This window comes from Sycon ciliatum, chromosome 1 (genome assembly GCF_964019385.1).
Source record: "Sycon ciliatum chromosome 1, ocSycCili1.1, whole genome shotgun sequence".
NCBI classification, from domain to species: Eukaryota; Metazoa; Porifera; class Calcarea; order Leucosolenida; family Sycettidae; genus Sycon; species Sycon ciliatum.
Genome location: NC_088643.1, coordinates 71,708,889 through 71,731,205, shown reverse-complemented (window position 1 = coordinate 71,731,205; position 22,317 = coordinate 71,708,889). Strand labels below are relative to the sequence as shown.

The following is a 22,317-nucleotide window of genomic DNA, read 5'->3' as shown; positions in this document are numbered from 1 at the left end:
TTTTTATCAGAAACACTCGAGTCGTAAAAATTGCGTCACCATGACGAGCACGATACGGATCGGAGAACCGGCGTCTAATTCAAAAATCAGATGCATTTTATCGTGATCGAGGCCGATGGATGGGATAGGATACTTGACAGTTGATCCAGCTTCTTGCTTGATCTTCGTTTGGCTTTGTTCAACGTATCGTTAGTTGTTCCTGATTTGTTCTTTCTGAACTGGCTAGAGTGTTCTTTCGTGAACGGTTTCATGTTTCACTGATCATTTGGTAAAATGGCAAGGCCGAAACTCAAGCGACCTCGACGCCGGTATGTATGTTTGATTGACTTTAGACAGGTGTGACCAAAGCTGCAGAAGATACTGATTTTGTCAAAACGTTACCTGTATCTGTGGGTCTAACATGCACATGATCCCAATACCACGAGAGGGAATGGAGAGATTGAATTAAGAAGAGAATGGAAGGAGGAGAATAAACTTTTAAAGGGATTGTCTGTGAATTAATAATGATATTTTGGAACGAAATTTTGCAATGGGGTTCACATGGTTCAAGGCCTCGCTCCAGCAATGAGTTGAAGAAATATCAATGTACTCTGGGAAAATATCGGCTCAAGTTTTCGGACACATGTGTGTTCAAATTAGAAAAATAGCGGAGGAAATTAAAACGACGATATAGAATGAAAACAATAATTAAAGAGGATGAAAACGTGTGTTTTAACTCCGAGTTTCACGCACTAAGCGATCATCAGAAAACAGTAATGAGTAACTCTGGATACTGGCTTATATACCAGAATGAAAACAGGGACATGCCATAATTGTGGTGAATGTTCGGAAAATGAGCGTGTGGATGTGAGCTAGGTGGAAAGTGTGAGTGCGGTAATGTGCTCCTTCTGAATGCATTACACTGAATGCATAAACCGGATAAAAAAACTTACAATCGTTCCTGAGAAAGAGAATCGAGATGCGATATCATCACGGACTAGGGAGTCGGCAACCAAACAACGGATGAGATAGGGCCCTGCAGACTGAATGACGCACATTGCAGAAGCGAAAACAGGCGGAGGGATGAAATGGAACTGGCTTGTAGGATAATGGTGGTGAGAGTGGGGTAGAGAGTGAGGGCGAGGGAGATTGTGAGCATTGTAGGATAGTGGTGGTGAGAGTGGGGTAGAGGGTGAGGGAGATTGTGAGCATTGTACAAATCCTGACGTGATTGTTGATGCCCGTAAGTCTGCCATTTCTAAGCATTTGATGTTCAATCCAAGGTCCCGTGATGTGTATGATGACTCCTGCTTTAGTGTTTTGCGTTACGCAAGTAATGTTTGTCAGCTCCATGTTTTAGAGGCTATATTCATTCTCCTGCGTAATGCATTCAGAAGGAGCACATTACCGCACTCTCACTTTTCACCTAACTTACATCCACACGCTCGTTTTCTGAACATTCACCACATGGCATCTCCCTGTTTTCGTTTTATACGCATGTGTGTTCGTGAGGGGAGGGGTATGAGCAGAACTTACGAAATTTGGTTTCCAAAATATTACCGTATTTGCCGGAGTATAGTGCGCGCTTTAGTTTAGATGTTCTATTTCAGGCCCCAAATTGCAGATGCGCACTATGCTCCGAATATGAAAATGCACACACTTTGAAAAGTACTGCAATGCATCAAATTGTTGCGAAGTTTGCCATCACTCACCCTGTGCAAGCCATATTTAGGTGTGCATGTCTAGTGTCTGCAGCTACACTACTTATGCATGGTGGGTACAAGACTCCGTCAGTCTCACGTGCATTATACAATGAACACATTACTATCTTTATGATAAATTCTGACAATGCTCGCACTATACACTAGTACTGTCTCTTTATGTTCGATAAGGCTCTCAAGCCCAGGCTGCGCATTATACTCCGGATATACCTTGAATTGCCAAAACGTTGCTCAAAAATGGGGTGTGCATTATGCTCAGGTGCGCGTTAAACTCCGCCAAATACGGTACCCGTAGTTAGGGACGGTCCCGAAATGGAAAGAATATAAATTCAATATTTTTATGATGTTCGATTTCTGTGCCTGCTCAGGAAGCGATTTGCATCATCGTCCGTTGGAAAGGACGAGCATGGATTCCCTAACTATGCCAGGATGCTGGGCGACGTGTCTGGTCAGTCAAACGATCTTTTGTTTGAGGCCCCCCCCCCCCCCCCCGAGTAGCGTCACGCCCAGTGATAGATTCATTGTCGCTTATTCTCGAAGCTATGCGACGGCGTTACGTAGTAGGGTCTGGTGTGGCCAGGGTCCACGGCGCGTTATTTCGTATCTGTGTGTGCGGGTGCGGGTAGGTGTCACGGGCCGGCCCGGACAATCTGTAGTTGTAGATGACGTAGTTGCAGCGCCGGCGGATCATGTGATTGATCAGTCACCAGGCCAGCTCTGCACGGTGCCTTGTTCAACGATGATAATGCTATGCGACTGTGCCATCGGCAACTATATCTTGGTACTGTAGAGGACGTGTAACCACAATGGCACCCTAGCTTCATTCCACAACCAGGGAAAGGAAGACCGTCTGACCTGCAAGTGTAATTGAGGTAGAGGAAATTACCCAAGCACACTGTACGAGGGTGATACTTTCCGAATATCAATCCTGACTGAGGAGCAGGAGGGGTTGATAGGAGGGTGCAGTTTCACCCGAGTACGCGGGTCAATATCCTGCTTACTCCAGGTACATGTACATGTGTACATTCTTGGAGATTGACTGTGTCCTGGAAGCAGTGATCGAAAACAAGTTGCTGCCTTTGTTTACAATTCAATCCATGCTGTTGGTTCAGCGTGATGAAGACAGGCTACGGTGTACTAGTGCTAGTAGTTGGACAAGAGAGACGGTCAATGTGATGTACATGTTAAGTACTGCCGGGCGCCGAAGAACGGAGCGCCGAAGAACGGCTAGGCTAGAATTTCATCAAGCACAGCATACCAATGTATACACGGTGACTCAGCTGCCCATAAACTGTAATACATGAAAATAAGAATGGTCTTGGCTAGGAGGCTGACCCCCCCCCCCCCCCCCCAGTTCTTCGGCGACCGACAGTACTGTACACTGTACAACAAATATGCTGGATAGCTACCTTCTTGCCTGCTTACATTTGCCGCCTCGTGACACGTATACCTACACACACACACACACACACACACACACACATGCACACACACACACACACACACACACACACACACACACACACACACACACACACACACACACACATACACACACCACCAACACACACACACACCACCACCAACAACACGCACACACACACACACCACCACCACCAACACGCACACACACACACCACCACCACCAACACGCTCGCATGCACGCACATACCTACATGCACGCACATCACCACCACCACTACGTATCGTCTTTTTTTGCGTAGCTTCGGGAAGAAAGCTTTATCTGTAACTCCTTGCTTGATGGCGAAAGCCAACTGCGGTGTGAGGCAGGGTAATAATAATGTGCATATTTCTTATACTTGACAAGTACAGTGAGACCTGTAGCCAGGACTTGTTGTCAATATGCCTCATTTTCAAAACATGAGCTGCACCCTGAACTGGTGTGAATGGTAGTATGGCGTTGTTGCAATGCTTTGCCATACATGCATTTAGGGTCTCTAGCACTGGTGTGGCGAATTGCAGGGTTTAGGGTCTCTAGCACTGGTGTGGTGAATTGCAGGGTACGTGCAGGTGCACATATCTTTTCATCGAATTTGTTGCTGCTGTTGCTGTTGCAGTTGCTGTTGCTGTTGCTGTTGTTGTTTCTGTTGCTGTTGCTGTTTCTGCTGTTGCTGTTGCTGTTGCTGTTGCTGCCGTTGCTGTTGCTGTTGCTGCTGTTGCTGTTGCTGCTGTTGCTGTTGCTGCTGTTGCTGTTGCTGCTGTTGCTGTTGTTTCTGTTGCTGTTGTTGTTTCTGTTGCTGTTGTTGTTTCTGTTGCTGTTGTTTCTGTTGTTGCTGCTGTTGCTGCTGTTGTTGTTTCTGTTGCTGTTGTTGTTTCTGTTGCTGTTGTTTCTGTTGTTGCTGCTGTTGCTGCTGTTGTTGTTGCTGTTGCTGCTGTTGCTGTTGTCCGGGCTGTTGCCGACACCCTGCTGGTTCATGCTGGTATTTTCGTGTTCTCTTGCGCAGTTGAATCTGATAGTGTCCCACCGAGTTCAGAGGATGAAGCCCCTCCTGACGTGCCACCTGCACGACAGGCAGAGGAGGCGGACGAGATCATGGAAAGCGTAGCCTTCTCTCCAGCACCTACTACACCCAGTTTGAACAGTAGCAGCAGCAGCAGGCGAGATGCTACAGTAACGCTGTCAGCTAGGAGCGAAGGCAGCCATGCGTCCGCCACGCTTGGTACACCTGCCGATGCTACTCTGTCCTATCTAGGGTCGGACAACGACGATGCAACGCCCGTCAACGACGCCGGTGGCCAACTGGCGGAGATCGCTGATGCATCCAACGCTGACCTCTTGCCCCCAATGGCTGATGTACATCCACGCAGGTAAGCTGCTAGTCCTTACTCTTATCAGCTCAGTTGTCAGGCGACCGTTGCTGCATTGAAGGCAGTGCTGGATTCGAATCTAGTGCATGTGTTCATTTTGTCCTACATGTATTTGCAGAAAAGGATTGCACATGATCATGACACTCATCAGTGGATGCTCACATTATTTCCCTCTGTACCATGCCTTCTTATACTTAGTGCATTCTTCATCTTTTAGTGAGAGTCTTGCCGTGCGGTTAGACGAGAAGGCAGAAATGCCGCTGTGTATCTGTTGAAGTAAAATGAACAAACAAACAAACAACACACTGCTGTGTATGGCGAGTGTGACTGATAGCAATGCAGCACATGTGCAACTTGCTTGTCTTGGTCAATGCACGCCCCGCCATGCACCATGCCTATGTGCTGCATTCTCTGTTCACCATGTCTGGATTGCTGGTGTCCTTCGCTGCAGGCTGTCGTTCAGTACGTTGAAAGCAGCGGGGCCACCCATGTGAGTACCATGCGTGCGCTGTGCTTCGTTGCTATAGGAGTAGGATTGCCGGTTGACCGTGTACATGTTGTTGCATGCAATGGAATCTGATCACTTGCGCGGGGCACCATGCAGCCCTAGCGCAGCAGAAAGTGTTCTGTGCCGTGGAGCAAGATGCTAGCTTGTTCTGGATGCCCAACTGAACAATGGCTCCCGAATGGCACATCACGCTTTCTCTTTCTGTTTTGCTCATTTTGATGTGAACACAATATAGTCAAGCATATCTGTACACTACAAGCACGCTACAAGTAGTAAGTAGTGGACTTATGCTGCGACTCCCTGGTGGACATGTGTGTATGATTGTGGTGTGTGTGTGTGTGTGTGTGTGTGTGTGTGTGTGCACAACCCTTTTTTTGCCGTTAGCACCCCTCCACAAGGCGTTCATACTTATGGTACAGCCAGCAGCGCAGACAGCAGTAGCTGTGATGAGTTCCGCTTGTCCAAGCGGCGGACATCCACACCGGCAATAGCTAGATCTTCGTCAACCACAGCAGCGCAAGCAACTGTGCCAACGCCATCGTCATCAAAGACTCCAGACGACTCCATTGTTGCGGATTCTGAAGCGGAGGAGCTTATCGATGTGACTGGTCTCGGCAGCACTAACAAATTGCTTATGCCTTCATCTGCTAATCGATCTAGGCGGTCTGCTGCCTGGCCAACCTCACTGCCTCCGTCCAGAGGAAAGGCATCATCTGCGACAAGCGTCAGTATGTTTGTTTGCCCTGAGCTGTTCTAGATTTGCTAGTGGTACCAATGCTAGTACAAGTATGTGGAAGGACAAACGTATAGGAGATGGCTCTGCCTGCACTTTTTATGGAACTTTGCAAGGACATTTTTATGGAACTTTGCAAGGACATTTTTCACAGAGTCGTAGCTGCACCCTGTAAGGCTGGTCCTGAACTTTTCTCAACACTTTCTCTCTTCATGGGATCCAAGCAGTGCTGGACATAGCGCTGAGCACCACAGCATTTGCTTGTCTTCTGTTGATTTTGTTTCACCAGGGTCCATTCTCCAGCAATCGTTTAGTGCATTGAATGCGAGTGAGGCTGAGATGGATACCGCCAGCACGGCTGCTGCCACTGATCGACTAAGCCCTGGCCGGGCGGCTGGCGGAGGACGACATGACATTGCCGATGATGCGGCTCACGGCGATCACGCTGCTCAGGATGATGCAGAGGACAGTGAGCAAGGCGGCGGAAGACACAGTCGTGATGATGCCAGCAGCGCGTGTAAGTGGAGTTAAAGGGGAAGTAAAGCCTAAAATCAAACTTTCACCAGTTGTAGTCTTCGGGATGCTGAGTTGAATGGTCTTGGTCCGAGAAAGCTGAGACGCTCCCGTCCTCCCTTATTCCCAATCGAACTCGCCACTCCCACCGAAACTGGGTGACTGCGCCCTACTAGATGGGGATTTGTATGCAAAATGTCACTAAAAGCGCCATTTCGTTTTTATATAAGCACGGATGACCACGATTGGCCCATATGTTGTAGTCTTTTGGAAGCCGAGTCGACTGGTTTTGGTCCGAGAAGGCTGCAATGCAGCATTCGGCCCTTATTCCCAATCGAACATGGTTGAATAAGCGGTCACGTGATCATATGCATACCAGTCACCTGGTCACCGTGCCTGCAGGGTACAACTTCCAGCCTGTTTGTGTGCGTTCCTGTCACTCGAGTTGAACCTTGGTTGAACATGACTGAGTAGTAAGTCCTGTTTGGCTGTAAGTCTCTTTGTTGGCCCTGAAGTTTAATGTAAAAAAGTGTGACTTATATTCGAGCAAATGCGATATACATGTCATGCCCGGTTAAATCACTGAGGAGTTCTTAGGTATGAGTTAGCAAGTTGTGGACCATGCCGACTTACCAACCCTAGAGCATTTCGGTGGTTGCTGTCTGATCGCAACACAACCATGCACACCATCTCCTGTGGCTGTAACCCCCAAATTATTCTCACCTTCATTGATTTACGCGTGTCTTTTCCTATGGCTCTGTGTCAGCAGCTACTCCTCCCCCATCGCCGCCAGTACGCAAGAGTGGCCGCCATAGGACAGATCAAAGTCGCACGCCTGCTTCAGGCCGTAAGTGCCAGTGGCAGAACATTGTGCAGTCGTTGGTCAACGTGGTCAATTCATCATTTAGGTCCTCATAGTGTTATGTTTGTCCATGGATTTGACTGTATGTGTGTGCATTGGTGCATCTGTGTGTGCATCTACATGTGTGTGTGTGTGTATGTGTGTGTGTGTGTGTGTGTGTGTGTGTGTGTGTTTGCGGAGGAGGGGTTACATGTGTGTGCATGCAGTGTGTGTATGTTGTGGAGGGGGGGGGGGGGGGGGGGAGTACTCCTGTATTTGACTGTCTAGCATCTGTGTAGTTGAGACCTGGAGACCTGGCTTTGGTTTGTGTGTTGGTCAGAACTAAGAATACAGCTAAAAGGCAGTGCATGTGTTCGTATTTTTTGTAGGTGAGGATTCGTATGCCAAAAAGGTGCTAGCTTCTGCGAAAAAGCCTCTAGCTACGTCACAACGTCGATCAATGGCCACACAATGTGATCCATTACCCAGGGAGCCGGCTTCAGAGCAACGATCAACATCAAGAAGCAAAGCAACTTTAGAGGTCCCGACACCACAGAGGCGTTCTGCTGCAAGCGACAAGCCGGCAGCAAAGAAGAAAGCGGCGATGGTGGAGTCGGATGATTCGAGTGAAAGTAAGCTTCCTGTCCCAGGACCGGCGGAAGCAGTTTTTGATTAGTCTGACCATACCTTAGCCTTTCATACAGTTTGTGCATGACATGGAGGGTATACACAATCATGACCTCTTCAGCAGTAAACACACGTTGGTGGCTAAACAGTTGGTCCGGCCATGGCCGTGGCGGACCGGCCGGATTGGTTTTCACGCCATTCTCCAGAACGTGGAAAAGATTCAGATACTGTACTGGTTCATGAACTGCGGGGTCCTTATTGATGATGATGATGATGGCGATGAATAGCTTGAGATTTGTAGTTTTCTGTCCCTGATAAGCCTCTTGTCTCCAAGAAAGTTATTTATACTGTAGTTGTGTGTGCATGTGTGTGTGTGCGTGTGTGTGTGTGCATGTGTGTGTATGTGTGTGTGTGCGTGTGTGTGTGCGCACGCGTGTGTGTGTGGGGGGGGGGGGGTGTTTGGGCAGTGCTGGAGTGTTCATTTTGTACCTGCTTATGTCTGTTTTCTGCTATCACCTTCGTGTTCTAAAGCTATGCCAGTTCTTCAGCGGTCAGCTCAATCTGACAGAAGTAGACCAGTAATTCGAAGTGGTGAGTTCATGTGTCTTACTGCCACAATGCTATTGACTATTGATTAGTCACTTGACCACTTCGCACAATCGTCTATAGAATCCTATATTCTGCGACGAATGCTGCATGAGAAGAACCTCTAGTTGGAGCAGCGTGTGGATGAATGGACATGTACCTGTACTCAGATTAAAACAACAAGGTGTTCTGTTGACGTCGTACGAATCCTGTAACTACAGTGGGGCAGCGAGTGAGCATTCCTCCCATACTGATGCATGCACTGTAGGACACGCACATAACACATACCGTATATTCTCTATTATAAGCGCCGTGATTATATTTTTTTCAACACCCCTCTACCCCGCGCTTATATTGGAGACCGCGCTTATATTGGAGACTGCGCTTATATTTTTACAACCAATACATCCATACAAAGCAAGAAGAAATACATGCTAGATATTATGCATGCCGCATTGATTTCCACCAAGACCGTGCTAATAATAGAGACTGTGCTTATAATGTTTCGAAAGGTGCTCACAGTGTGCTAGTATTAGAGACTGTGCTAGTAATGGAGACCTGTGCTTATAATAGAGAATATACGGTATGAGGCATTACAGCCTAAACAGAGCTTATTAGAAGATGACCTTGCTCGTTATATTCACATGTCTTACAGTGTACAGTGTGACACTACGGGGATGAATTTATTGTCATATTTTCGCATAACAGTTTCTGCTATGCAAAATCACAATGGTGTAGCAGTCTTTGATTTTTATTAGCATTTTTCTTTGAAGGTTGGGTGTTTACCACATTGTCCTTCTTGAGAGTGATGCTGAAAGCCCGTTTTTCTCATTTTGTTCAGACACGTCCACACATCAGTCTGAGGATAGCAACAGTGGTGGGGAGTATGAAGCTGGCGGCAATTCGCGTAAGCAACGTGTGTGTTACTCCAGGTTTTCTTTGTTGATATTTCCTTTTCATTATAGCCAATACTGGCAAATGAGGTAATGCCTCTGGCTCTTTTGACACGACCAGTTAGCTCTCTTGGTTTGTCAAACTGTTGGTTGCTGGTTGCTCTGTCACTGTGTCTTCTCTTCAGAATCTTTCTTCCTCTTTTTGTCCACAGCTCCTCCGTCTCCAGAGCCCATCCGTAGACACAAGCATTCAGGACACAATCAAAGTCGCAATGCACTTACTCGTAAGTTTCTCCTTAGAGTTGGGAGGAGGAGGTAGAGGAGGATGGCGGTAGTACAGTGTAGTAGATTTTATTATTTTACTAGGAGGTGCGGCGTGTGTTTGTGCGTGCATGCGTGTGATGATGATGATGCATGCAGTGTGCATATGTCTGACTGATGTACGTGGATCACTATGGGAATAAATACAAATATTAGTATATTACGGATCCATGTACCGGGTAGATCAATACTTTTTCCGCTTGCGTGAATTACCACCACCACAGGACAAGGCGTCAGATGCAGCTCGTCAATAGGGGGCAAGGATAGATCAGATCCACCAACCAGATTCCAAAGGCCGAGAACCGTTGTTTCCTTGTACCAGGCCACATATTCCCAGTTCACTGTTGGTCGCAGCACGGTTGGAAAAAACCCACTTACTTTCAAGCAGGACTAGATCCTGGTACCTTCTACTCCTTGCTGTATTATGGTCTTCAACCAAGCCACCGTGCCTGCATGCTCATACAGGAAGCCTAATGATATGTGCTACATACAGTAAACAGAATCCCGGGACGTGTACTGTATAGCAAAAAGCTGATTTTAAGAAGAAGAAGAAAATGTGTCCTTTGTTCTCTCCAACCTGCATTTTCCTGCTCTTCCCATGTGACTTTTTGCCACACCGCAGGCCCAGCTTCAAAGAAACAGCAAACGCCAAAACCTCAAGCCTCGGCCAAAAAGCAGCCAACTCCCAAACAGCAAACCACCACCAAAAAGCAGCCAACTCCCAAACAGCAAACCACCACCAAAAAGCAGCCAACTCCCAAACAGCAATCCACTGCGAAAAAGCAGACTGGTCGAAAGAAGGGCACATTCGTTGAAAGCTCTGCCGGTAAGGACTAAAGTATGCTGAACATCACTAGGTATTGGCTGGAGATGCCCTGTTGAGTGGTCGTTCAAGTATCGTAAGAATTAGAATGGCAATGTATTTTCTGCTGTTTCGCTGTTGCTATCTAGAAGCAGATGAGTATATTGCGGATGGCGGAGGGGCGGAGGATTACTCAGACGATGATCATCCAGGCATGGACTACGTTGACGACGACAACAACAGCGAAGACGACGATGATGTCACCCGTAAGTTCTTCTCAGTGTGGGTTTAGTATTATTAAAGTGTGTTGTGTTGTCGGTGGTTTCCACCAAACACTGGGGAGCAACAGAGACTTTCTAGGCTTCTTTGCCTATTCTACCGGCTTGGGGATGGAATGGCAAGATAAGATTGGACATCTTCTCATCCAAACCTTTCCTAAATGTGTATAACAGCTAGTCCTGAAAGTGCATGTTTTCATCAAATCCCTTGTCACTTGTACATGCTTGTACATGCTTGTACATTGAATGTGATTACCGTATGTTGCTGTCTTGGTATTTTGTGCCTCCCACAGCTACCCCAGCCAGAGAACAGTCTCGTAAACGCAAGCATTCAGCACACGATCAAAGTCACAACGCACTCACCCGTAAGGTCTCCTATCTTGCCTGCAATGTGTGCGCGTGTGTGTGTGTGTGTGTGTGTGTGTGTGTGTGCTTGCGTACGTGCGCGTGCGTTTGTGTGTGCGTGCCTGTGTGTTTTCTGTTCAGCTTGCTCTGCTTGTGTATCTATTTCTGCATGCGTTTGTTTGATATCGCATGATGTCATCTTCTGCTGTCACGTGCAAAGTGAATGCACAGGGAGTACTGTCTGTATCATCAGTGTCTTGGCCAGTGTACTGCTGCTCTTGCTCTATCACTGGATGTACAGTGAACCTTGGGTATAAACTTAGTACCTCTTGGGTATAAATTTAGTACCTCGGCTATGACAGTACCATGACTGTACTGTTCTCTTTATACTGGACTAAGGACATTAGTGTACAATTTGAGGACCATGTTCATTCTCATGAAATCAGTATGGCCTTGTATAATAAGATTAGATATTTTCCATGGCACTAGAGTCCCTAGCCCGGATGTACATGTTTGTTTGTACTGAGATGTCAGCACTGTACATGCTTCAGTACTACAGTTGTGGCAAGTGAAATCCGACACTTGCCATAGGGGACAGTGCCACAAATGGACACCAATGATGTAATGCACTGCACCTAATTTGTACTATAGAGCTGTATGCATCCCAAACAGATCGAAAGGTCACAGCGTAGATACACACAGTTCACAAATATGGTACACATAAGGAGTATTGGTATCCAATCCCCATTCATTTTTCCCAGCACCTTTTGAACCTTGACTGTGATGAGTACGAGTTTTGTCATCAGACAGATAAAGTTGTATGTAACACATGTACTGTACATATGCAGGGCTGCAGGGGCTGCAGACTGCATGGTGCAGTCCCTTATGCCAAGTGTTGGATTTCACTTGCCACAACTGTACAATAGTACCAAGACACTGACTGGGTGTGGGTGGGTGAATAGCTGTGCATTCAATGTTTGTTCATATCTACCAGGTTTTTGCTTTCCTCACTTTTACTGTAACTTTTAAACCAGGTTCGACTTGCAGCCTGTTTGGGTGCGTTCCTGTAAAAAAAGGTTTGTTCCTATCTAAAGAGAATGGAAGTGTACATGCACAATCCATTTCTTCCTCCATTCTTCTTTCTCCCCCCAGCATCCAAGAAGAAGCCAGCGCCGACACCGAAAAAACAGTCGGCATCCAAAAAGCAGCCAACGAAAAGCAGAACTGCAGCTCGCGAAGACTCTGATGCCGAGGACGACGGTAGGCTGTGTTGGGCTTCGATTGCTATTTTTTGTGTTGCATGGAGTGTGTGTATAGTTTGTTCGCTTTTGTAACTACACATGATTGTTGTGTGAACAGCGCAACTGTAGTCTGTCTGCTTTATGGCTGTGTGTCGAGCAACTCCACATATGCACACCCACCTTACTACGCCGCCTCCCTTGGCTCTTTCACATGGGACAGACACAAGTTGGTACGCTGATTGTGCAATACAGTCATCTGTATACTCACGTTCTTGTTATTTGTGTTTGAAGTTGTTGTTGTTTCAAATCTTTATTCTTACGATGGCCTGTGTTGTTGTTGTTGTTGTTGTTGTTGTTGTTGTTGTTGTTGTTGTTGTTGTTGTTGTGGTCGTCGTCGTCGTTGTTGTTGTTGTTGTTGTTGTTGTTGTTCTCCTCACTATTGACTTCCACCCTTGCCTTGGCTATAGCCGCTCAGAGAACATCACACAGGAGTGCTGGTGGTGCTCCTGCACTTCGGCGAGATCAATCACTCACCTGTAAGCTATGCATTGCCGCAGTGGTTGTCAGTACAATGTCATGCTGGCATTACTGTGTGGCTCCTTCATACTCTCTATAGAGTCTATGCATGACTGCACATAGAGTCTATGCATGACTGCACATAGAGTCTATGCATGACTGCACAGTACTAGCTACCTATTATGGGAAATGGAGCGGTGTCCACACAGCTACATGTCTGGGACAAACAAACAAAAAAAGGAGCGAGCCACTTGGCTATCCGCTTAAGAGCTGCTTCCGTTACTCGAGGTCAATCAGTTCGTAACGTTTCAGCCAACGTTGGCGGGTTATTTCACAGTAGAGTTTGTGTGATACTTTACCTTCTGTGGTGGTAGTGTGCAATGTGTGAACTAAACTTGTGTGAATGTTTCCATGAATTTTCACTCTTTCAGTTGGCCCTGCTTCTATTCCTTTGAGTTGCTCCTGTCAACATCAATTTTTTTCTGATGATGGCGAAGGTTGTCTGTAACGTTATGAACTGATTGACCTGATGTGGTGGAAGCAGCTTTTGAGTGTATAGTCAAGTGGCTTTTTTTCTTTTGTCTTAGGAGCTTTTACCATGGCTGGAAAATGTGGGGGGGGGGGGGTTATGCTCACAGGGCCAACCCACCATTTACTGTACATGAACATCATAATGACTGCACACGGTGTAAACGGTTTGATGGAAAGGGGGGGGGGGGGTCTCAGAAAGTCTGCATTTTGTATGGTTGCGACAAATGACGGCAATGTATGGACAGCCCCTTATTTACTTCGTAGTCATTGTTCAGTGATTTGAACTGATTTCATATGCCCAACACTGGCTGCTTCGGGGACTTTCAGAGTGCAAGGACACGCTTTGTGTAGCAGCATGTTAAATACCTCGCTGGCTCTGCAGCTCAGCGTTGCGTGTTGACTGTATGCATATACATGTGCAGTCCTGGCCCCTAGATCTGCGCATGCGTAGACTCGTGCAATGGATGGCGTGCACACCGACCATACCTGGAATTACAGTACTTCGAAGTACATGCCCATGCACGCACATAGTTGTTTGCATCGATTTTTTCGGGTGCAGAGATCAGGGTGCGAGCGCTGGGACGCAAAACGTATATGTACGGGTGAAATATTAAATGTGGCCTAACTGCCGACACTGCGACCGCTGAAACCTTTTTTGTTTTGTTTTCATTTGATTGACGCTATTGGCTTTATCCTTTGCAAGCTCCTGCTTTTGTTAATTAATCATTTTGTACACATTGTAATCCATACCCTGCTGCTGATTAAAGTACTGAAGTACTTATGGTGTTGGGTACGTTATGACCCGAGAGGAATGGTTCAGCAAAAAATGATGTACACCGTCAGTTGTGTGGTGTTTTATTCATTATTATCTGTACACTTTGCTCGTCTTAGACACTGCAATGAAACGCTCGCGGATGGTGGGCGAATCTCCTCAAGTCCCTCGTATCATCGATGTGCGGTCAGAAAGGCGAGGTGAGTGCAGTCTCACGGAGTAGCGGCAGCAGGTGTAACAATCCCATGATTCGATGGGCTGGAGGTCACCTTTTTGTTAATAGGTTTGAGCTTGTCCGTCTTTTCACTGTGATGGCAATTTCTGAATTCCATTAGGTTTCTCCCTGATTTCTGCGTGTGTAGGACAATGTATGTTTAAAAGTTCTTTGTGAAAGTCAGTGCGGGTGAGCGGATGTGGTGCTTTGTTAAGTATTGCGCTGTTCTGTTCATTTTGCATTTACCCCCTCAGAGATACTCCTTATGAATTTGCAGTATGATACGGTAAAACGCCCCTAATCTGGTCACATCCATATCCGTCTATCGGGCACCTTCCTGACCCATCTAGTCGCAAAAATGGCTTTGCAATGAAAACTTCTGCGAAAAGTATTGATTGGCAAAAAATGTTTACTTGCATGCATAAGCTCTCGGTCCCAACCTGCCCAGATTAGAGGAGTTTTACTGTAGATTGAGATACTTACAGCACCGTTCTAACTAGCTCTAACTGATTTTGCCTCTTTTCCAGGCTTAGGAAAACTGAAGAAAGGCGAGAGTGCCAAAGCAAAGCAAGGAGGTACGCACTGGTGTGGCTTGAATACCGAATCTGGCAGTGAAATTGGTGGAGATAGCTTCTACGTGTTTGTGTCTGTCTGTCTGTCTCTATGTCTCTCTGAATAAGGATTATATCCGGAGAGTAGCTCTGAATAAGGATTATATCCGGAGAGTAAGATATTGTGATTTACCACACGCTTGGCAGAACCGTCAGTTTGTATGTTGGATAGGCTCCTCGTCTAATCTGGTATACTATCAAGCAGCTTATTCCATGTTATCTCGTAGTGAGTCTGCCGCCATGCAGTCAGACCTCGCTTATCCAGTTCCCTTGCCAACCCCATGGATCATCGGTAGGAGCAGATTGACAGTCACCACCATGGAGCACAGTGTAGTGTGTTGTCGGTATAAATCTAGCTTCTTAGCCTGGCTGGATACCACCGTTTCTGTGTATCTCTCTCTCTCTCTCTCTCTCTCTCTCTCTCTCTCTCTCTCTCTCTCTCTCTCTCTCTCTCTCTCTTTCTCTCTCTCTGTGTGTGTGTTAGTTGTGTACTGCTCTACCCTCACTGCTATAATTATTGTTGTGCGCTCTCTCTGCTCTCACTTATGTAGGAAAGACAAGCAGCAAGAAGAGCGGAAAGACGTGGCACTCTGACAATGATGGTGCTGACCATGTTCCAGTAGGCGCATCTGTGTTGCCTGTGGATAAGAATCTAGATGCGTACACTCTCTCAAGTCAACCGGCTGCTGAAGGTATGTGCAGGCACAGAACTATGAACAAGTCAGCAACGGTAAACTGTGATAGTGATAGGTGTAGTTCAGTTCGGAGACAGTCTAGAGTGTGGTGGTGGTGGTGTGTGTGTGGGTGTGTGTGTCCCATATGGTGCAGTGGTATGTGCAGCGATTTCCAATCGAGAGGTTGCGGGTTCGATTCCCGACGATTATGGTCACACACGTCTTTCTTCTCTTTCTCAGACTTCTCCTGACTTTTCTTTCATTCTCCTGGGTGGTTACCAACAGCCAGTGCATGCCGGAGTATGTGGTGTGATGTGTGTGCGGAAAAAAATGAAAAAAGACCAAAAAGTAGGGATTCACTGGCCAGAAAAAAAGCCACTTCATAGCTGTGTGGTGTAGACCAGGCTGAATAGTGGCGGTCAATTCTTCAGCCTTGCAAGTTGTTGAATGGTGCAATCCCAGCACAAGCTGCTATGGCTTCTGCTGTAGCATCGCTATCATCGCCTTTGGCGATGGGCGTCCAATGGTCCAATGGTGTGTGTGTGTTGGGTGGGGGTGGGTGGGGGCATGAATGCAATGGTCGGCTTCAAAGGAGCCTTCTCACATCGATAAAGTCAAGACTAACATGAAAAATAGTTTTCGCCCACCAATATCATCATATTCCCAGGCCATCTTTCTGATTCTCTCATCAGAGGGCAAAGATTGGTGATATGACAAATGAGTATTCGAATACCAGTATCCGAATATGCAAGTAACTGACAGTGCTGGCAACAGAAGGAATATTCGGACGCAAGCGGTAACATTCGTGCTGTTTGATTGCACTACCCGGCTGCCCAAGTCTCGCTATCTTGGGCAGCAGTCAGGATGATGCAGAATTCATGGACTGAACACTGTGATGCTGAGGTTCATTCATGAATGGGTATTGCGTACTGTTATGTGTGCTAATTCAAGTGCATCTGCTTCAAGAGATTACATGTATAGAATATTCGTTTGTTCTCCGGGGCTTAGGGGAGAGAGTAGCGATGATGTCATGGTGTGTGTGTGTGATACTGTGATATCATTATGTGTAATGCGCGATATCATCAATGTGTGGCCTGTTTGCAGGTGTTCGCCGCAGTGGGCGTACGCGTGTGCGGCCGTTGAAGTACTGGGCAAACGAGGTACTGGCGTACGAAGGGGACAATAACGGTCAGTTCTCCGCTTTTTCTTCTGCCATTGTCCAGTTTTCTTATTTTTTACTTTTTGTATTGATTTGTTGAGACTACACATCATAGGATGATCATCATTCGGCATTGGGGGAAGGGGATAACCCAACCACTGTAAATGGAAGAAGTGGTTGTCAGCTCCTCTCCCTTCCGCTGCTACTACATCATGGCCTGTCGTATATATGGCGAAATGTACACGCTATTCAGGATACGCCGTTTCTTCAACTACTACAGTAGCTGTTTACTACAGTAGTACGCTTTATTCTTTATTTATTCATTTATCTATTCTCTGCCCAATGGCAGTAGGCAGTGTATATTTGTGAAGGCCGGTACATGTAGTGGCCGCGGGCACAAATCTTGCTGTTAGGTCAGCCGTCAGGTGTTCCTTCACAGTCCTTCTATCCGCTGGAATGGATGACAGAAACGTTCTTGTCCCATCCCGGAGCCGCACGTACAGCCTGGCTGTTTGACCGGTGGTGAATTCGTTTCGCCATAGTAGCGCTCAACTAGAATCACACGACTGTTGGTCCTTGGTGTGTTGCTTTCATGTTCGACTTCTGCTCTCTCTCTCTCTCTCTCTCTCTCTCTCTCTCTCTTTCGTAATTTGAACTTTGCTATTCATAGGTGGCGAATCTATCGTGGGTGTGACACAGCCCCTTATGCCGCCGCCAAACCCCACCATGACACCTGCTGTCATCAAGCAAATGTCTCGTACAGCCAAGCCAAGTGAGTTGTCATCGTAGACGTTGGCTCAACCTTACTCCTTCATTGCTGCTAACACTTAGTATTCTGCTCTTCCTTTTTTAAGCAGCTCTGCACGCTGTGTTAGGCGATGCTGTACTCTGTTTCCACTTCCTTTTCTGTTTCTGCTTGTTCCACTTGCTTTCTACAGAAACGAAACGCGGTGATTTTGACTTCAGCACCACCCAGGTAGGACTTCAGAACACCCGTATGCAGAGAAGAGAGCCATGCTCCTCCTGTATGTGCACATGCACCCACTGGGCTGCACATGGCACTGTGCGCAAGTGGCTTAGGACACACACACACACACACACACACACACACACACACACGCGCACACGCACACACGGGCACGAAACTGGAATACGTGTGTGACCGACTCCTGGGTCCTAGTGTACATATAGCAAGCACCGATGTGCAGTGCAGGACAAATAAGTATGTGTACTGTAGCAGGCATGCAGCCACACCGCACAGGCGCTGTATGCACAGCGTGCAGGCACTGTATGCTAGTGTATGCACACCGTGCAGGCACTGTATGGATACCGCACAGGCACTGTATGCGTGGCGTACTGCGCAGTATGCACAGCGTACAGGCGCTGTGCATACTGCGTACAGGCGCTGTATGCACAGGGTCATCGCATGTCTAAACCATGCACCTCATTGCTTCATACAGTCGACTCCTGATATAACCAACACCATTGTGCAGGAGAATTAGTTCTTTTTAGCCTAAGCTTGTTTCAACAGAAATGCACCCGCACTAATCAAGCAGCAAGTCATGACTGGCAGTGGCAAGTGGCCTATGCCTATGGCAGTTTGAGTGCACTTTGTTTGCACGCGGTCCTACAAGATTTGGTTCATTATAAGGGAAAGCTGTTCGCTATAAAGGGTCAATTTGGTATGGGTTCGAACAGGGACATGGGCAATGGTTCGCTATATCACAAATCCAGGCTATTATTGGTATTAAATTCACCTATGCATTTCAATTCACCCCTCATCAGTTTAGCTTGAGTAGGCTAATGAAATTTGTGCCCTGAGAGCACAGCATTATGTAGCGCTCTAACGGAATTCTCCGCTTCTACATGAGGGTCATAAATAAAAAAAGTTATAAAACACATGGTGGCAATTACACGATCAACTGCTACATCGGATCAGTTTTGAACGTGCTCGAATGCGGGCATGGAACAAGTTTTGCTGTCACGTGAAATTCGCTGTACGCACATTTGCTGCAGGTTGAGTCAACTGCCCATTTCTTTCTTTCTTCTGGCTTGTTCCATGCAACATACCATCGCCGAATTGACTCTCTTTTTCTGTGTGTGTGTGTTTGTGTGGGTGTGTGTGTGTGCGCATGTCTGCGTCGCTTATTTCTGTGCACTGGTAGCTTGCTCCTGGTGATGATGATCCTGTCGCCGTGGTCGTCAATGAGAAAGGGGATTTTGGAGATATGTGTAAGTATACAATCTCTGTGGTCAATTGCTTCAGCTGATGATCATATTCAGCTGATGATCATAGAATGTTATTGGCAGAATCATTGTGCAACTTATACGTGTAATGTTACTTCCAATCTTGGCTTTAAACTGGGCTAGAAGGAGAAACCGTCTACGGCTATTGTGATAACGCTACATCAGATTTTAGTTTGTATAGCAATACCTGTGTGGCTGTGGTTGTGCCGTCGACGTGATGATCTAATCAGGTGTAAGCAACCTAATATTGTGTGTGTATGTGTGTACGTGTGTGTGTGTGTGCATGTGAATGTGTGTATGTGTGTACGTGTGTGCGTGCGCGCATTCATGAATGCCGCACCATCCGGGCTCGCAGGCATCATTGCTTCTACGACAAGCGTACGCTCGTCGCTGGACAGTTCGCAGGAGAAGAACGGCGTGCGACTGGCAAAGTGTCTGAGTCTTGATAACATAGAGGCCGGTGTCATTGAAATCAAGCCGCATGGTAGAAAGACAACAGGCTTCGTCAGTGGGTCTGCGCTGGTGAGTATGCTTGTATACTCTACATGTATACACTATGACTTGACACCTACAATGTAGATTGAACACCTCTCCAACGTGCAGACCAACGGCTTTTCTACCTGGAAGACCAGTCCTGTCCTGGAAGACCAGTCCTGTCCTCTGGAAGACCAGTCCTGTCCTGGAAGACCAGTCCTGTCCTCTGGATTGCAATTTTAAAACGGTGTTCTCCTCACCACCTGTTCGAAAGCAAGACGGTCACCTTTTTTTCTTTCCTTTGTGGGTTGTGAGAAAGTATCCGTTGCAATGTGCACATGTACTTGTACTCCCGTCTTGCCACATACACCGTGTAATTCGAAGTGGTGTAGTCTTTGAATCTATGTGTGCATTGTCGAAATTGTCATGTGCCCTAAACGTATGTGTGTGTGTGTGTGTGTGTGTGTGTGTGTGTGTGTGTGTGTGTGTGTGTGTGTGTGTGTGTGTGTGCATTGTGTATGTGCGTGCATTGTGTGGCCATTCAGGTTTTCCATGTCCTCTCTGGACAGGTGGGGTTTACCGTTTCCGGGACAGAGTCGCATCTCTACCGAGGCTCAATCGTTATTGTTCCGCCTTGTGAGTTATAGATACCATAATTGAGTGGTATCAGACACACACACACACTCACTCTCTCTCTCTCTCTCTCAGTCTCTTGGACAGCCCAACTATCTATCTACAGTTGCTTGACACTGCAATGTACACTTGTTTTGTGGTAGCTGTCTGTTTCCTCAACTTGTCAATGACACAGTAGAGCTATACATTGTTTTGATGCATTCATCCGCAGCACTTGGCGAAGGCACACCCCACGAATCATGCCAGGCATCGTATTGCATCCTTGGAACTGACAGGGTTGAAAGCTCAGGGCCCTACGCTATGCTTTTTTCAAGTTTTTTTGCCTAGCTCATCATGCATGTTATTCGAACTGATGGAAACGTTTTTGCAGTACAATGATGTAGCCGATCAGTTCTAATAACATGCATGATGAGCTAGGCAAAAAAGCAGAGCGTAGGGCCCTGAGCTTTCAAGCTCTCTCGTTTGAGATCCATTTTGTATATGCATCTCTCTCTCTCTCTCTCTCTCTCTCTCTCTCTCTCTCTCTCTCTCTCTCTCTATCTATCTCTCTCTCTCCCTCTCTATCTCTCTCATGTCTGTCTCTCTGTCAACAGATAACTCCTATTCATTCAAGAACATGTCGGAGAAGGTGACATTCATGACCCTGACTCAGGTAGTTTCTACGAGCTAGTCCTGGCATGTGCAACGTTATCACGTGTTCAGCGTTGTTCAACATATGTGCAGCAACACAGCTAACCCGCCTGTGTACAGCTACAGGTGGACTACACAGCTACTCCACATGCTATCTAACCATCACCTTGCTCCACCTGCAATCTAACCATCACCTTGCTCCACATGCTATCTAACCATCACCTTGCTCCGCCTGCAATCTAACCATAACCGTGTGACTTGCACAGCTGGTTTCCTTAGCTTACTTTTGAACTTACTTTCGAAAAAATTGGCACTCTGGCACAAATGATCGGGGCTTGCCAGTGCTCCAGACTGTATAGATGAACTGTATGTAGACCACCTTGTTGCCCCTGTATCGTTAACTCTTTCCTCCATCGCACCTGTATAGCTTCTACTCGCAGCACATGTCATCAACTACCAGAATATCCCACCATATAGTGTCAGCTGTTATCTTTTATTCATAGAGGCATTTGAACGTCACCAGTTATCTGTGCGCCTAGGTACATGTAGTAGCTAGCTAGGATTTAGGCATGTCTGTTATTTTCTCGCTGGCGCAATAATAATTATGCATATCTTTTTTTTGCTCTTAGCTTTTTAATGGTCTGTTCATGTTCATGTATGTGGGAGGCCGGGGCATCCTTTTATAGTTTCCTGCAGTCTGGCTGCGTTCAGGACGTGGCGATATATATACTGACTTTTTAGCATACCGGCCTTGACCTTTTCATCCACGTTCTTCGGCATGCGTCGCTTCTGGAATTAGACCATAATAATCTGTGCTTTCCACAGCTGGTATGAAAACACAGCAATACTTGCACCTGTACCTGTGTTGCTGTATAAGGCCATGTATTAGGCTGTGTTTACATGAGAAATTTCAACCCGGGTCGAGTTCAGCCCGGGTTGAAAGTCTGTACGATAGACCAAAGAGGTGAGCGTTTACATGAAGACAGTTGACCCGGGTCAAATACTGATATGCCGCCAAAAGTCCACTTCTACAGTCCTGCATGGTCACGTGAATCCGTTCGCGCGAAATTTGCATCTGCAGTGCTGTTCAAACCTGGCGCGAGATACGCACAGAAGTACGTTTGTACGATTTTCTTGACCCGGGTTGGTTTCAACCCTCCCCTTGGGGGGAGGGTTGAAATCAACCCGGGGCGAAATTTCAACCCGGGTCAAGCGCAATGCGTCATGTAAACGCGCCATTCACTTTGTGCACATGGCGGGTTGAAATCTGACCCGGGTCGAACTCAACCCGGGTTGAAACGCCTCATGTAAACACAGCCTTATTCTGCTACTACTACCGGTACTATGTTGTACTACACATACAGCGCCGTGGTGCAGCGCTGTAACCCGTTACGTCCTACATGTACGTAGATTAATGACATGTTGGACAATAGGGCTTGAAAGTGCTACGTCACTCCATAGCAATGGCATAGCAACAATTTGAAAAATTCGAAAACTGGATCCACCTGGATCCAGTTTTTGTATGGATCCAAGCACATTCAGTCAAGCGGTCTCACTCACAGCAAGGTGATGTTGCCAGTGAAACTGACTGATTTGGCTAGTGGGGGCGGGGTGACAACTGGTGGCGAAGTAAAAGTTGC

At 46.8% G+C, this 22,317-nt stretch overlaps 1 protein-coding gene across 3 annotated transcripts; it reads left to right on the top strand.

Moving 5' to 3' along the window:
* Positions 1-114: 114 nt before the first annotated feature.
* LOC135805269 (nucleolar protein dao-5-like) lies at positions 115-21,536 on the top strand. Of its 3 annotated transcripts, none has more exons than XM_065319285.1 (26): positions 115-308; positions 2,069-2,148; positions 4,166-4,529; positions 4,981-5,019; positions 5,422-5,765; positions 6,060-6,287; positions 7,050-7,130; positions 7,514-7,756; positions 8,283-8,342; positions 9,178-9,243; positions 9,442-9,513; positions 10,173-10,376; positions 10,505-10,618; positions 10,924-10,995; positions 12,128-12,235; positions 12,684-12,752; positions 14,155-14,235; positions 14,777-14,824; positions 15,412-15,552; positions 16,639-16,722; positions 17,364-17,465; positions 17,632-17,669; positions 18,859-18,925; positions 19,296-19,462; positions 19,960-20,050; positions 20,641-21,536. In XM_065319285.1, exons 1-26 carry the CDS (start codon positions 274-276, stop codon positions 20,715-20,717), a joined length of 3,075 nt encoding a protein of 1,024 aa, XP_065175357.1. In that variant the 5' UTR covers positions 115-273; the 3' UTR covers positions 20,718-21,536. The 3 variants fall into 3 exon arrangements, with proteins under 3 accessions (XP_065175357.1, XP_065175355.1, XP_065175356.1); XM_065319283.1 differs by having other exon boundaries at positions 10,502-10,618; XM_065319284.1 differs by having other exon boundaries at positions 116-308; positions 7,053-7,130; positions 10,502-10,618.
* The last annotated feature ends 781 nt before the right edge of the window (positions 21,537-22,317 follow it).